This window comes from Rhinatrema bivittatum, chromosome 9 (assembly GCF_901001135.1).
Source record: "Rhinatrema bivittatum chromosome 9, aRhiBiv1.1, whole genome shotgun sequence".
Lineage (NCBI taxonomy): Eukaryota > Metazoa > Chordata > Amphibia > Gymnophiona > Rhinatrematidae > Rhinatrema > Rhinatrema bivittatum.
This window is the reverse complement of record NC_042623.1, coordinates 197524806-197541763: the sequence shown is the minus strand read 5'-3', so window position 1 is coordinate 197541763 and position 16958 is coordinate 197524806. Positions and strand designations below refer to the sequence as shown.

The following is a 16958-nucleotide window of genomic DNA, read 5'->3' as shown; positions in this document are numbered from 1 at the left end:
ACAAAACCCTGCTGAGAAGATTGAAGTACCCTTGAGGGAAGGTATGATACCAACAAATTAGACAGATTTATCCTGCAAACCATTGGAAGCCAACGCAACTTCATCAGTAAAGGAGATACAGAATATCGGTTTATAAAATATAACTAAACTTTTAAATTAATATTAAACTGAAAATCAGTTTGGCTGCTGCACTCTGCAATATTTGCAATATGTTGCTTGGCTATACCTTCTTTTTTTTTTGTTTCACAACACTCGTGCTCCATGTGAAACTTTCCATCTGTGTCTCACAATTTTAAGTGTTCATAATAGAAGGTCTACTGGGCATAGGACTGCATGATTAGTGATACAAGTTTTTCCATAGTGCTATAAGCAAGTTTAGGGGTACAGGGATTTGTCTGCTACAAGACACTTCAAGTTACCCTCCCACTTCACTTCATGATCTTAAGTTCAGGAAAAAGACCTGATCTCCTCAGAAAAAGGCTTATTTATCAGATTTGGCAGGATTTAGCATTTAGAAGATAACAATGTTTGTCTAACATCTTGGCTACTAAGCACCAATTTACCCTAAAGAAAGTTCTGTACCATGGGTGGTTACAAACATTTCATAAACCTTAGCCTGCTTAATATATTAATACTTATGACTAACTTACTTACCCTTGGTCCCAACTTCAGGCAATATCCCTCTGTTCACCTTTTGAAGCAGACGCTGGCTGCGGGTCTGGAGAATGTGGGCAGGGGAGGAGACTTGATTATGAGGTCTGTCTGACTGTTCCAAGGTATCAGGATCGTCTGCTTCCTCTGCGCTGGAAAAGGACCTGGCCGAGCACAGACGGAAACACAGACACCGGCATCTGTTGTCGCACAACACGAGTGCCGATTCCAGAGGAGCACTGGCTTATGCCGAGCCGCCTCCGAAGCAACCCCATGGTGAAGAGGCCCCATCCTCTCCCAAACCTGGGTGTTCCAGGCATTCCCCACAGAGTGTGGTGCCGGACACTGAGCCTCCTAGGCACTCCCATGGAGACTCCGGTCATTCCTCGTCGTCGTCCTCAGTTGTCCGCATTCTCATTGCCGGACTTTCAGGAGCAGTTGGACTGCAGGATGCAACAGGTGGTGCTCCGAGCCCTCTGGAACATTGAACAGGCGCCGGAGTCAGCGCCTGCGCTGCTAGCACCTTTGGAGCATCTCGACATCCTGTTGGGCATTCTACCAACGCAACCAGTGCCCAGGGCTCCTTTGGTCCCCCATCAGCCACCGAGGTCTCCCTCCGGAGCGATACAGATTATTGGATCCTCCAAGGAGAGGAAGATACACAACTGCGCCCAAAGCCCTTGAAGGAGCCTGCACTCTCCAAGCCCGTTCCCGGGCCATCGGGAGTCCCAGGGCTGTTGGTTCCCTCAGGGCTCTCAGTGCCTCCAGAATAGCCCTATTCCCCTCCGCTACCAAGGGGAACAGGTGCTGGCCTCCCTCACCGTCCTCCTAGTGATGTCAGTGAGGAGGATGCACCATACGATCCCTGTGGGGATGATTCATCAGAGTCCTCTTCTGAGGACTCTGGTGACTTGCCATACGAGCTTTCTCTGCCGATTGAGAGGCGTCACTCTCCCCCCCAGAAGACTTCTCCTTCGTTGGCATTGTCAAGGCTATGGCAGAAGTCATTCCTTTTCAACTCCTCACAGAGGACAACGCTTGCCACAAAATGCTGGAGGTCCTCCAGTTTGTGGATGTCCCGAAGGAGGTAGTAACCATCCCGATCCATTAAATTCTTCTGGAACTTGTATACGGGATCTGGGAGCACCTGGGGTCTGTTCCCCCCCAGTTAACTGGAAGGCAGATGCCCTTTATCTAGTCCAACAAGCCCTAGGCTTCCAAAAACGACAGCTCCCTTCCAATCTGTGGTTGTGGAGTCTGCCCTTAACAAGACCAGGAGATCTTGTACTCATTCCTCTGCCCTTCCAGGCTGAGAACACAGGGCCCTGGACACTCTTGGAAGGAGGGTTTTCAAGGGGCAGTGGTCATTGCTGGTGTCGCCTCCTACCAGTTGGACATGTCTCGGTACAACAGGAACCTGTGGAAACAGGTTCAAGAGCTGGCAGAGCACCTGACTCAACAGCAGCAAGATGCACTGGAAGCAGTGGTACAGAAGGGCCTGGAAGCTGGGAAGCATGAGGTGAGGGCAACCTGCGACGTCTTCGAGACGGCGGCCAGTGTATCAGCTGCGTGCATTAGTGCCCAATGCAAGGCCTGGCTTCGGGCCTCCGACCTTTGGCCGGAGTTTCAGGAAAAAGTGGCAGACGTGCCCTGTACCAGAGAGAATCTATTCGGGGACAAAGTCAGACACGATTGCTCAGCTCAAGGACCAACACGAAACCTTGCAGCAGCTGTCGACCCCCATGTTAAGGACCTCGCAAGTCCTTCTCCACCAGAGGAGATACTACTCTCCAGTTTTATGTACCAGGGCATCACATGCCACAACCAAGAGCCGGTCTCGCCAACAGCATGCCTGCAGGCCCCAACCCATACCGCAGCCCAGTCCAGCTGCGGGCTTTTGACTGGCGGCGAGAGAGCAGATGCCAATTTCTGCTGCCTATGGATCCTTGTCCACCAGTCAGAGGCTGGCTGTGTCTGTTTGCAAAAGCTGAGCCCCCATTACCACCGACCACTGGGTTCTGGCCATCTTGCAACATGGTTACCACCTGAACTTCAAAACTGTCCCGGCGGATTCTCTGCCACTGTCAACATGGAACCCTCTTGGGACATTGGGCGGTCCTCAAGTCGGAACTCTCGGCCTTGTTAAAAGCTGGAGCTGGTTGAACCCATGCCCTGCTCCCAGCAGTGTCGGGGTTTCTACTTGAGGTATTTTCTGATACCAAAGAAAACAGGCAGCCTCCCGCCCATTCTCGACCTGAGAGCCTTAAACAGGTTCTTACAGCGAGAATTCTTCAAGAGGGTATCCTTGGGCACCCTGATCCCTCTCCTTCACAAAGGAGATTGGCTCTGCTCTCTCAATTTGAAGGACACCTAAGCCCATATAGCCACATTCCCGCTTCACAGGTAGTATCTTTGCTTCCTAGTGGGCCACAGGCTTTTCCAATACTCAGTGCTGCCATTTGGCCTTGCATCAGCCCCGTGGGTCTTCACAAAATGTACTGGCACCTGCACCGCAGTGGAGTGCACATGTTCCCCCTACCTGGACGATTGGCTCATCAGGAGCCCCACACAGGAGGGTGCTCTGTGTACCCTCCGCTTCATAACCAAAGTGCTACAGTCACTGGGGTTCGTGATCAAACTACCAAAATCTTCATTTGAGCCCGTCCCAGCAGCTGGCATTTATTGGGGCTCTGCTAGACACAACTTTCGCCAAAGCGTTTCTTTCCTGGCGATGATGGCACGCTCCATCCGCCGGCGTCTGACATTTCTGCCCAGGTCCTGCCCCACTTTAGGGCCACATGGCAGCGTCTGTTCATTTCACTCCACTTGCCGGGCTAGCCACGCAGTTAACGCAGTGTGGACACTTCGCTCTCAGTGGCTCCAGGTCGCCCAGGACCTCTCAGCGCCAGTGCAGGTTACCTCGCCACTCCAGGTCTCCCTCTCCTGGTGGGAGAATCTGATCAACTTGGAAAGAGGTCTTCCCTTCCAAGCTCCTGGAGCTGCAAGCGATCCAGGCTCTACTAATCCATTCTTCTTACACATACACTCTTCAGAATAGTGTTGAGAACTCTTGTTTCTCAGTTTCATTTGAATCAAACCATTGTTCTAGCAATGCTTTTTCCAAAGCCTCATTCTACTAAAGCTGAGCAAACTCGTCACACCTTTAGATTATAGAAGAGCTTTGTATTTACTTGGAAAGGTCCAAGACTTTCAGAAAATCTCAAATATTCTCTTATGATACAGCTATTTACCTGTAAAGAAGCAAACCTTACATACATAGCTTTGACTGCATTTCCCTTTGTTAAGCAGAGTCTTGAAAGCATCTTCTTGCCCAGGTTAAATCATATCTGGTAGAGCAGCAGCAGCTGCAGCCGCTCATCTTTGTTTGGCCTCTATTCAAGATACCTGTAAAGCAGATCCTTTTCGACAGCAGGCCCAGCTATCTGGAACAACATCCCACCCGACCTTAGAATGGAACCCTGCCTCTTTACATTTAAGAAAAAACTTAAGACCTGGCTATTCCGCCAAGCCTTCTCAGATCCCCCTGATACACACTAGACGACAGAACATCCGTTCATGAACAATTGATCTCCACACCCCCTTCAAGCTCGGTATAAGAGCCTCCCCAGACTCAGCAATTGTTTATACTATTTATTTTCTACTTTCTTAACCTTTCATTCCAGCAGTCTTTGCTTCCAAGTTCATTATCCTTGTTAAATGTAACTTTGTTCTTCCTGTTCAAACTATTGTGTTTTTGTTGCAGTTCCCCAGTTCGATGTAAACCGATCTGATATGGTCTTTCAACCATGAAGGTCGGTATAGAAAAGTGTTAAATAAATATTGAAGACTTGCAATTATAGTAGTCAGTCTTAAGAAACCTATTTGACAAAGAGCTTCAACTTTCCCTTCTTTCTCTCTTTCTCTGTGTTGCAATTACATTTTTTCATTGAAACCCTCAGCTTGGGAGTCCCCACCTGTGTGGCTGGATTCGGCCTGCTTGTCCATGGAGAAAGTAAAGTTACTTTCCGGTAACAGGAGTTCTGTATGGACTGTAGGAAAAACCAACCATTCAATCCCATCCTCCTCTGCTGGAGCTGAAGCTTAGCTAACAAAAGAACCGAGGAGACTAGCATCTGCACATGCTCAGATTTCTAGGTCTTTCTGAGCTCCAAGAGCACATTCTGTATTGGCGCCATATAATGATATCACCCATTTGTGGGCTGGTTTGTCGTACTGTACACGGCTAACACCTGTTATAGGTAAGCAACTTTGATTTATGCCAGTTGATGACTGGACTGTTTAGAGGTCTCATCTTAAATGTGGCAGCCACTCTAACGATTAATACCTATTGTAATTGTGTAAACTGAACTGTGCTTATCTTAATAGTCGGCGAGGCTCTGGCCTGGGCAAGAGAGGAGCAGCTGAAGCTCGCCGACAAGAGAAGATGGCGGATCCTGACAACAATCAGGATGGAGCTAATTCTTCAGCTGCACGTACTGATGAGGCAACACAAGGAGCAGCAGGTAAGGAGACAGGTAAAAATAGCATCTTATGTGTGTATTAAAATGTAATGATCTGTAACCATAACAAAACGTATATTCTTACAAGAGAAGCAAAAATGTAAATTGAATCTTGTATTTTAAAATGAATTGATTTGCAAGAATTTTTTTTGTTTTTCTTGTACAGCTTCTGTATAAGAATCATAATACTTCATCCTTATAAGTAGCTAAATTTACCAAACCTTTCACTGTCATAATGCATCATGTTTCTGTGTTTACAACTGCTCAATTTTATGGTAAAATAGTTTGTTTATTTTAATAAAAACTCTTCATAGTGAAAATAGGTGACTGTGCAAAAGGAAAGGCATTTGTGATTTTATTTTAGTAAACTCACGTAGTATACTCGGTGCATGCAGCCATATCTTCCAATGTAAATATCTTGATTAAAATAATGTGACAAATGTTTTAGGGATAGGGGCTCTGCTTCCATGGAGCCTTTACCTAAGGGCAGCAGTACCTTATGAAAAAAAAAATGAAGATGCCAACAATGTGACTAAAATTATTACTGCTTGTTGTAGGGACTAAAGTAGCTTGTGGCTAGTGAGTGACACAGCGATGTAATTATGTTCTAGCAAAGTAAATGATTTTTGGAGCCTGCCATGATAGGTAACATCATATTGGAGATGCAGCAATTAATCTTGGGCATAGTCGACTTCAAAATAAAATGCCAGTAGATGTCATTTTTTCCCATTGAATATCTCTTGATTGGATGCCACCATGCTATGCCTTGTCAGTACATCTGAAATATTCTTAATGCCAAGGGCTCAACTAATAAATTATATGGATTCTTGAACTCCAGTTTTTCTTCTTGGCTGATTTGAAAACATGTTAAATTTTAAAACTGGTCATTTTCTAGAACATCACAGAAAATCTTGAGTTCAAGTGGTGCCCTGATTGGACTTTCTCAGAACTTGGAGGAATTTACTTAAGCCGAAGTTCATGTCTGTCAGAACTAGAAATGAAATAAAAATTTGTGTTCCTCTAGGAGGATTAATTGTAGTTACAGACTGTATTTGAATGGGTTGTGGATCTAAAAACTACTTGATTTTGTAATGGATTCTCTGTGAAGTGCTTATATTTAGGTAGCTGTTTTAGATTTAATAATCTTGCCCTAGTGAACTATGTGATATTTTTTCTCTTTCCCAGCATCTAGTTCTGTTGCTGGAGCTGTAGGCATGACTACCTCTGGAGAGAGTGAGTCAGATGATTCAGAGATGGGAAGGTTACAAGGTACATAATTCTAAATCCTGTTGGAATCTAGAAGTAACAACCTTAGTACAATAGACCTGTTAAAACTCCAGAAGTTTGAATTCATTGCTTTACCTAATATACTTATGTTCCTGCCTAGACATTTAGTACGAGAAGATGTTGTATCTGAATTGTGTGTGAAGTTTGATGCTTATTTTGGGGGGGTTGGTCCAATACTAGCGAATATAGCCATGACAGTACATATTATTTTATAACTTTATGGATGCAGAGTTGTAGTGAAGATTTAATTCATTTATATTAATAATTTTTATCTGTTTACACTGCTAAGTCAGTTAAACTGAAACCATCTCCATAATTTTGATTGCAATATGATTTTCAGGTCTCACGTGCTGAGCACTCTAGATAACTTTTTTTAATTCTTGTTGGGTGAAAATAGTTCGGCTCAGGCTGAACATTCCTTCATGATGTCAGTTAAGGACTGGTAATGGTCTGTCTTGGCAAGGAGCAACAAAGCCCATATTAAACAGGTCGACTAAGTGACTTTTAACTATACAGCTATAAAGATATGCTTGTAAGTCTTACACAAATAGAAGTCAAGTGCTTCGGTTTCATTTTCAAAAACTTGATATTTAACAGCATGGAGATTGTAGAGCCTCCTCACTTTCTGTAAGATAGATTAGAAAATTTACATTCAAGCTGCATACACAATTCCTACTTTGACTCCTATAACATTTAAGAACTTTATAATTTACTGTGAAACATTTTATGATTACATGTTTATAAGAAACAGAACAACCATCTACTTGGAGACCATGAGATGAGACTGTTTTACAACACAAAACACAATTTTGCTTTTATTGGGATTTTCACATTAAAAAAATAAAATCAAAATAGTTCAGCCCTAATTAATGAAAAGAAGGTGGAGAACTTGAAATATACTCTTTCCTTAGCATTTGAGTAAGTCAGCACCAATGAATAGAGTTATGCACCTCTACCAGCAGGAGACTGAGCAAAAGCTGACGTCACGGCTAAATAGTCCCACCCTGACATCAGCCTGCCAGTGTTCTGTATCTCCAAGAGATGGTAGACATGCATTTCCCTTTGGGGTATTGCCTGTGAATTAAAAAAAAAAAAAGAGAATTTGAAAAGGAGATGTCTGTAGCACCGCTTGCTTCCTGAGGTAATACCGCGTGGACTCTCACTCAATAGAGTGCCTCAGTCTGGTAGTATTGACTGGCATGGACCTAAATTCCAATTAGCAGTTGCAGACCGAGACAGGCACAGCGGTGAAGGCTTTAGCCCCCCCTCAAGCCACAACCCGTTCCTATTTTCAGCCAGGGAGGGCTGAGCTCAGGAGTAAGTTTTTAACTTTTGGGGGGGGAATAAAAAGTCAGCAACAGGAAGACAGAAGGGTCAGTTTCTTTGGCGTTCAGTTGACCTGCTCACATCTCTTGGGAATTGTGTGAGGTGAGTGTGCAGGCATGGCAGGTTGAGCAGCCATTTGGCTAGGTCCCACTTTCCAGCTTCTCCCATTTTGACGCATGGAAGGCCACAGGGTTCTTTTCCACGCTTTTTTGCTGCAGACCTTTGGCATGCACTTGCATGTTCGGGTGGGCGCCCATTCTCCTTTGTGCATGCAATTGGGCATTCCTCCTTCTGGACACACATCTTGTGTGCCCAGTTTAGGCGTCTGTCCTGGGCATCCAGTGGGATGAGGGGCCCCAAGGCATATGGGCTTGGACGCACTTTTTTTGTGCTTCCGTTTTAGGCATGTTTGTACACTTGGGAAAACTAGGCGTGAGTTTCTTTGGGCTGTGTGCTTATAGCTTGCTGCTCACGGCAAAGAAACCCAAGCGCCTATCTGTACTGCCTGCCATACCAGAGCCATTCAGGCCGGAGCTTTCTTTAAGCCTGTGTCAGCATTGTCTGGATACTTGGAGATTTGCCTCCTTCTGATTTTGCAGATGATGTTCCATCTCATAAGAACATAAGAAATTGCCATGCTGGGTCAGACCAAGGGTCCATCAAGCCCAGCATCCTGTTTCCAACAGAGGCCAAACCAGGCCACAAGAACCTGGCAATTATCCAAACACTAAGAAGATCCCATGCTACTACTGATGCAATTAATAGCAGTGGCTATTCCCTAAGTAAACTTGATTAATAGCCATTAATGGACTTCACCAAGAACTTATCCATACCTTTTTTGAACCCAGCTACACTAACTGCACTAACCACATCCTCTGGCAACAAATCCCAGAGCTTTATTGTGCGTTGAGTGAAAAAGAATTTTCTCCGATTAGTCTTAAATTTGCTACTTGCTAACTTCATGGAATGCCCCCCTAGTCCTTCTATTATTCGAAAGTGTAAATAACCGAGTCACATCTACTCGTTCAAGACTTCTCATGATCTTAAAGACCTCTATCATATCCCCTCTCAGCCATCTCTTCTCCAAGCTTGAACAGTCCTAACCTCTTCAGCCTTTCCTCATAGGGGAGCTGTTCCATTCCCTTTATCATTTTGGTTGCCCTTCTCTGTACCTTCTCCATCGCAACTATATCTTTTTTGAGATGCGGCGACCAGAATTGTACACGGTATTCAAGGTGTGGTCTCTCCATGGAGCGATTATAGAGGCATTATGACATTTTTCGTTTTATTAACCATTCCCTTCCTAATAATTCCTAACATTCTGTTTGCTTTTTTGATAGCTGCAGCACACTGAGCCGACGATTTTAAAGTATTATCCACTATGATGCATAGATCTTTTTCCTGGGTGGTAGCTCCTAATATGGAACCTAACATCGTGTAACTACAGCAAGGGTTATTTTCCCTGTATGCAACACCTTGCACTTGTCCACATTAAATTTCATCTGCCATTTGGATGCCCAATCTTCAGTCTGAGGGGAGTGGTACCAAGAGAGAGCACTACAGGGGTGTCTCCTCTCCTGATTGGTCCATGGCTCAAGTCCTCAGGGAAACTGTCTCGCAGGATGTCAAGTTCAGTAGTTTGGGGCCTGGAATGGACCTGGCCGCCTTTTCCTGTGTGGAATTCTTCCAGGGTTTGAAGACACTTCTACAGGGCCGATCTGCTAAATTGGCAGTTCCTACTAAGGTCCAGGTGCTCCCAAGTGCTCCTCTGCCTGTCTCCATGGTAAAGCGCTATAGCACAGGGTGGTCTGATAGAGCTCGAATGCAGGTGGATTAGGATGATACTGATGATGGTGGGGGCTTGTCTCGTGAAGAGGATATTGCCCCAGATTTGGAACCATTTTGAACTTTGCTGCGTTTCTTTCAAAGAGATGAGTATCGCAGACCATGAAGACCCTCAGAGTGGCTGGGCCTGACTCCTTGGGGAAGTAGAAGAAGGATCCTATTTTCATCACACTGCGCAAGGCTTCTTGTTTCTTTCTCCTCTTGGATGCAATCCAGGAGTTGATTGATCTGGAATGGAATACACCAGAAGCGTCCTTTAAAAGAAGGCACATCTTAGTGGGTTTCAATTGCTTGGATTCGCAGGCCAGAGAGCAGTTGTGTTTCCCTAAGGTGGATGCCATGGTATGTTTTGTCACGAAACGTACCACCATCCTGGTAGAGGGAGGTGCGACTCTGAAGGATGTTAAAGATAGGACTGAGGCTATCCTGAAACAAGCCTTTGAAGCAAATTGCTTCTTGTTGTGCCTTGGTAGCTGTCTACCTTGCAGTTTTGTCAAGAATCTGATGGTTTGGGGTCTGATTTAGGACCTATGGTAGAGCTGGGGCCACCACATCGGCTGATGTGGGCTGTGATTTGGTACGCATAGCTGCTAGAAGAGCTGCTTCAGTTATTGCGGCCAGGCGACAACTATGGCTGTGCAACTGGTCCGCAGATACTATTTCAAAGTCTAATAGAACTAAGCTGCCTTTCAAAAGCTTTTGTTTGACAGTGATTTGGAAAAAATTGGCAAGTAAATGGGGAGAGACCCAGGTCCCACGTTTGCTGGAAGATAAGCCAGTTTCCCAGACTTCTCGGGTAAGTGGCCGTTCTCGAAAGTACCGGCATTTTTGGCCTTATAGGGGAGGTTTATTTATTTATTTAAATTAATTTATATACCGGAGGTTCCTGTATAATATATATATCACCCCGGTTCACAAAGAACAGTAACTATCGCTACAAATAGCGGTTTACATAGAACAGAATAAAAGAAGTTTTACATTGAACAAAAACAAAGTAATAAGTTTTACATTGAAGTCAGCATGTGTAAATTTCTGATTAACAAAGGAAGAAAAAAATAGATCTGAATAACTCGTTGTGGGCTTGAAAAAACTTTTCTTCATGTTCTTGGCTCTAGGGGAAAGCTTGTTTGAAAAGCCAAGTCTTAAGTTTCCCTTTAAATGTAGAGTGGCATGGTTCTAAACGAAGGTCTGGAGGGAGCGAGTTCCAAAGTGAAGGGCCTGCTGTGGATAATGCACGTTTCCTCAGAACGGATTTCATAGGTTGTGTGATTAGTCTGTTCTGATAGGCGCTTCTGGTTGGTTTCACAGATGTGTGTAATTGAATTTGGAATGTTAGGTTGAGAGGTGCGATGTTGTGTAAGGCCTTATGTATCATCATTAAAGACTTCTTGCCATAGATCCCATCCCTTCTGCAGATCTCAGTCCTTTTACCTCTGAGGTCCTCGAAGGGTACGGGCTCTGGAGGCAGAGTCCCTCAGTCTTCCCAATGAAGGTTTGTGGGCTCATCTGGTGGTGCAGGAGGTAGGTGGTCGTCTATCCTGGTTTTATCACAGGTGGGCCCAGATTACTTCTGATCAATGGGTTCTCAAAGTGATTTGGAACAGTTATGCTCTAGAATTTCTTCACATTCATCTGAATGCCTTCATGGACTCCCTGTGCAGCTCCCCTCAGAAGAGGTAAGAAGTGGAAGCAACATTACAATGGCTGTTGCTTCTGAAAGTGATGATTCCCATTCCTGAATCGCAGTGAAACATAGGCCAATATTCCATTTATTTTGTTGTGCCCAAAAAGGAAGTATCGTTTTGGCCCATACTGGATCTCAAGGGCATCAACAGACATCTACGAGTCTCGCATTTCATGATGGAAACTGTGTGCTCTGTCGTCATGGCGGTTCAAGCAGAAGAGTACCTCATGTCTCTGGATCTGATGGAGGCATATCTGCATATTCCCACCCGGCAGGAGCATCAACATTTCCTCCGATTTGCCATGCTGCATCTTCATTACCAGTTCAGACCTTGCCTTTGGATCTTTTCCAAGGTCAAGGTGGTAGCGGTGGCCCTTTGCAAGGAGGGCGTTCTAATTCACCCCTATCCTGAATAATTGGCTAATTTGAGCCAAGACATTTGAAAAGAGTCTTCACATTTGAAAAGAGTCTTCACATTTCCCGCAGAGTGGTTTTCTTGCTACAGGAACTAGGCATTGCATCTGCCTCAGACTCTGGAGTATCTCTGGGTTCGATTCGATACAAGACAGGGCAAAGTGTTTCTGCCTGAATCTCTGATCCACTCGTTGATGCTGCGAGTCTGATCGCTGCAGAACTCTGTTCTTCCGACTGCGTAGTCTTACCTACAGAAGTAGTTCCCTGGGCTAAGGCCAATATGCGCCCTCTGCAGCCCGCCTTGCTCTTCCGATAGAGTCCACAGTTACAGAACTATGCGGTGAGGCTGCTTCCTTTAGAGGTGAAATCCCTGTTGAACTGGTGGTTACACGTGGACCATCCTCAGGAAGGGAATTTCCCTGATGATGCCGGATTGGTTGGTACTCAACACAGATGCAAGCCTCCAGGGCTGGGGAGCTCACTGTCAGGAGTTGGTGATGCAAGGGTGCTGGAATGAGGTGGAGCATCAGTGGGACATCAGACTGGAGGCATGAGCAATGGTTGGCATGCCTGTGGTTCGCCAAGCAGCTAAAGGCTTGGGTGGTCTGGATAATGTCAGCCAGTGTGACAACGGTAGTTTACATCAATCATCAGGGTGAAACCAAGAGTCTACAAGTGTTTTAGGAGATAAGCTTAGGAGAAGCATGGGCGCATCTATCTGCCTCTCACATTGCTGGAAAGGACAATATCAGATCCTTTTTTTCTCAGCAGGAGAATGGGAGCTGGCGGATGAGGCCTTTCAGCTCCTGGTGGACCACTGGGGCCTACTGGATCTAGATATGTTAGAGAACTTCATCACTGAAAGGTCCATGCTTCAGTTGCAGGCAGAACCTGAAAGTGATGGGGATAGCTTTTTCATTCAGGAGTGACTACATGGCCTGATGTATGCAATTCCACCTTGGCTGTTGATAGCAGGCTGGTACAGAAGATTGCAAGTCAAACCAACACCATCCTTTTAGTGGCTCTGGATTGGGCTTGAAGGCTGTAGTATGCAGAGCTCCAGAGATTACTGGTGGGAAGTCCCCTCTGGCTACCATCTCGGACGGATCTGTTACGGCAGGGGCCCTTTGTGCATGAGGAAATTGGAAACATAAGAGCATGCCATGCTGGGTCAGACCAAGGGTCCATCAAGCCCAGCATCCTGTTTCCAACAGTGGCCAGTCCAGGGTATAAGAACCTGGCAAATACCCCAAAACTAAGTCTATTCTGTGTTACCGTTGCTAGTAACAGCAGTGGCTATTTTCTAAGTCTACTTAATATCAGGTAATGGACTTCTCTTCCAAGAAACAGAGAGTAGAATTAAATGGTTAGTTTTCACAGTGGAAAAAGGTAAACAGTGGAGTGTCTCAGGGGGCTGTACTTGGACTGGTACTTTTTAATATATTTATAAATGATCTGGAAAGGCATACAAGTAGTGAGGTGATCAAATTTGCGGATTACACAAAATTATGAGGAGTAATTAAATCTCAAGTGGATTGTGATGAATTGCAGGAGGATCTTACGAGACTGGAAGATTGGGCTTCCAAATGGCAGATGAAATTTAATGTGGACAAGTGCAAAGTGATGCATATAGGGAAAAATAACCCATGCTATAGTTACACAATGTTAGGTTCTATCTTAGGAGTTACCACCCAAGAAAGAGATCTAGGCTTCATAGTGGATAATACATTGAAATCGTCGGCCCACTGTGCTGTGGCAATCAAAAAAGCAAACAGAATGTTAGGAATTAAGAAGGGAATGGAAAATAAAACGGAGGATGTCTTAATGCCTCTGTATCGCTCCATGTTGGGACCAAACCTTGAATGCTGTGTGCAGTTCTGGTCACCACATCTCAAAAAGAATATAGCTGCACTGGAGAAAGTGCGGAGAAGGGCGAACAAAATAAGGGGCATATAACAGCTGCCCTTATGAGGAAAGGCCAAAGAAGTTAGGGTTGTTAGTTTGAAGAGACGACTGAGGGGGGGATTTGATAGAAGTCTACAAAATCATGAAAGGAACTAATTAATGTAAATCTGTTATTTACTCTTTCAGGTAATAGACTCTCAGATAATAGAAGGATCAGGGGACATTCCATGTAGTTAGCAGGTAGCTCATTTAAAACAAATCGAAGACATTTCTTTTTCACTCTGTGCATAGTTAAGCTCAAAAATTCATTGCCAGAGGATGTGGTTACAGCATTTAGTGTAACTGGGTTTAAAAAAGGTTTGGATAAGTTCCTAGGGGATAAATCCTTAAACTATGATGGTAATTAATAAGCAATAGTAGCTTGTTTGGGTACTTGCCAGGTACTTGTGACTTGGATTGGCCACTGTTGGAAACAGGATACTGGGCTTGATGGACCCTTGGTCTGACACAGTATGACATGTCTTATGTTCTTATGATCCGAGTCTGTTCTGTCTTATGGTTTGGCCATTGAAAGAGCTTGGCTGTTGAAACACAGTTATTCACATTTTGTAATTTCCACTCTTCTTCGAGCCCAGAAATTTTCAACTTTTTTAGCATACTTTAGAGGGTCTTTAATGCCTAATGTTCTGACCGAGGGACTCAACTGCTCAAGATGGATGTTCCTTTGATTTTGGAATGTTTACAGGACAGTTTGCTTAAGGGTTTGGCCCTTAATACCTTGAAGCTTCAAGTTGCGGCACAGGCTTGTTACAGGGGAAGAGTCTATGGCAGACCTTTGTCTTCCCATCCAGATGTGTCCCGTTTCTTGCAGGAAGTTAAACATTTTCGTGTTCTGTTGCGGCATCCGGTGCCTTTGTGGGATCTTAATTTGGTCCTCAAGTTCTTGGCAGGTCTGACTTTTCGACCGCTGCATCCTCTTTCCTTGTGGCTGCTTACTTTGAAGACAGTTTTTCTGATATTAGTCTGTTTTGCTTGTCGAGACTTTGAGCTGCAGGCTCTTTCCTGCTATGAGCCTTTTCTCTGTATAACTTCCGGGTGCGGTTCATCTTCGGATTCCTGAACTGTGCCTTTCTTTTTGTCCAAAGTGGTTTCAGACTTCATTTGAATCAGTCCATTTCTCTGCCAGCCTTGGACAGGGACAGAGATGAAGTTGAGTACTGCCTTTTGCGTTCCTTGGATGTTAAGCGTCATTTACTGTGCTACTTGGTCATTACGGCAGCCTATATGCTGCTGAGATTGCCTTACCAAAGCAGATTAGACTTAGACTGCATTCCACAAGGGCTCAGGTGGCATCACGGGTGGAGTTTCGTTTATCACCTGCTGAAATTTGCCAAGTGGCGACATGTTCATCTTTGCACACCTTCTCCAAGCTTTACCGCTTGGATGATAGGGCTAGGGAGGATGCTGCTTTTGCATGGGTGGTTTTGACTGGGCCACTGGCAGGCTCTCGCCCTTTTCAGGTTTTTGTATATCCCGGTCATTGGGCGTGACCTACCTGAATGCTAAAGAAGGAGAAATTACTATTTACATGATTTCCTTTCCTGTAGTGAAGGGTAGGTCAATCCCAGACCCGCCCTCGACTGCCGATTTGGATTTTGTGGTTAGCTGCCTTAGGGCAAGCAATGCAGTGTACAATTCCTGCTCTTCATTAAGGTAAGTGGCTTCTCTAGCCCTTAGTTTGCTATATGTTCCTCCTTTTGGCTGAGCTCAGTGTTCCTGTTGGTTGAGAAACCCGAATGGTTGCCTGTTGGTAATAATGTTCAAGTTTAATCAGGTTTGTCCACAGATTGGCTTTTCCAGAGAATACTGGCAGGCTGATGTCAGGGTGGGACTGTATAGCTGTGACCTCAGTTTTTGCTCAGTCTCCATCTACTGGCAGAGGTGCATAACCCCACTCATTGGGATTGACCTACTCTTCACTAAAGGAAGGAAATTATCAGGTAAGTAGTAACTTCTCCATTTTTCAGAAAATTTGCTATTGTGGGGTGTGTTAATGATATAAACAGACTGATTATTTTGCCCCAAATTAAAAAAAAAAAAAAAAAAAAAAAGCCTAGATCTTAAATTCCTTAAATTAATATTTATTGTTTCATATAATCTTACATGTAACATCTTTGTTTTATTGTAGCCCTTTTAGAAGCAAGGGGTCTTCCGCCTCATCTCTTTGGCCCACTTGGTCCGCGGATGTCTCAGCTTTTTCACAGAACTATTGGCAGTGGAGCTAGTAAGTGATCAATTGTTCTAAATTTACCTTAATTCTGAAAAGCATCATACTCAGCTGATCTGGATCGAGTAGGCTGAAATGCGTCCTCTTGGTATATAGTATAAAGTAGAGTGCCATGACTCCATAAGATGGGAGAACATTTCTATTAAGCAAGGTATTTTTGTTCTGTGTTTTTCTGCAATTTTGATCGTTTTCAGGGAGCCATGCACCCCAACTGCTCTGACTTCCTGCTGAGCCTTTCAAGGCATTAGCGCGGGAACATGGGTGCCTTGTAGGCGCACAGCAAGGTGTTGGAGAAGGGAGTATGAGTACTTTTGATGCATCTCAAATAACAGAGAAAAGAACTTGCCAGACCATCCCACTTCTCCACACAGAGTAATGTAAAGTCAGCCACAAAACTGGGTGACAACTTGATGGTGCTAGAATGGAAAACCTCTTGGCTCTAGAAAAAACAAGGTTTCCTGGCGTGTAGCCAGATGGACTCAGAACGAATGGGATAGTATCCGCGTGCTAGCAGTTGGAGACGGATCTGACGTCAGCACGGGGGTATATATATCCCCACAGGAAGCGTAGCAACTCAGTAATTTCCGTCTCCAAAGCAGTTTGGAGTGCCTGCACGCTAGTCGAGCGTGCTTTCCAAGACTACTTTAATCTTTTTCTCTTTTCTTATAATTCTACTTTCTACTTTCTGTGAAAATATCGAGCCCCGCGCTCCTGCGGTGATACCCGAAGGTCACTCCCCCAGTTGAGCTGCCCGGGGTGATTCCCGTGATCCCCCCGGAGGTGAAGTCCTCGGTCCGGCCGAATCGCGGCAGGGACACAGCCCCCGGGCGAGGTTCGGGTGAGGCTTACGAGGCGCTTCGGTCCCGGCGTGGACGAGGCAGCGGGCGCATATCCTCAAAGCGGTGGTGAAGGTAGTTGCCCGCTCTCGCCGCAGCCGGAGACCGCCTGGGTTCCAACCGAGAGGCGCCGAGATTCAGGTGAGGCGTACATCTCATTTTGCGGGTCTCCGAAGGAACAGAGGATCGGCGGCGTGGCACGC

The 16958-nt window shown here is 45.1% G+C and overlaps 1 protein-coding gene across 20 annotated transcripts in view; it reads left to right on the top strand.

Moving 5' to 3' along the window:
- TRIP12 (thyroid hormone receptor interactor 12) overlaps positions 1–16958 on the top strand; it is a 495519-nt gene that overhangs the window by 185551 nt on the left and 293010 nt on the right. For 14 of the 20 annotated variants that reach the window (XM_029615415.1, XM_029615414.1, XM_029615411.1 and 11 more), the window contains 3 exons: positions 5038–5186; positions 6357–6440; positions 15821–15916. In XM_029615415.1, coding sequence (XP_029471275.1) covers positions 5038–5186; positions 6357–6440; positions 15821–15916 — 329 coding nt within the window. The remainder of the gene's footprint in view (positions 1–5037; positions 5187–6356; positions 6441–15820; positions 15917–16958) is intronic. The other 6 variants (XM_029615429.1, XM_029615428.1, XM_029615423.1 and 3 more) reach the window with 1 other exon arrangement.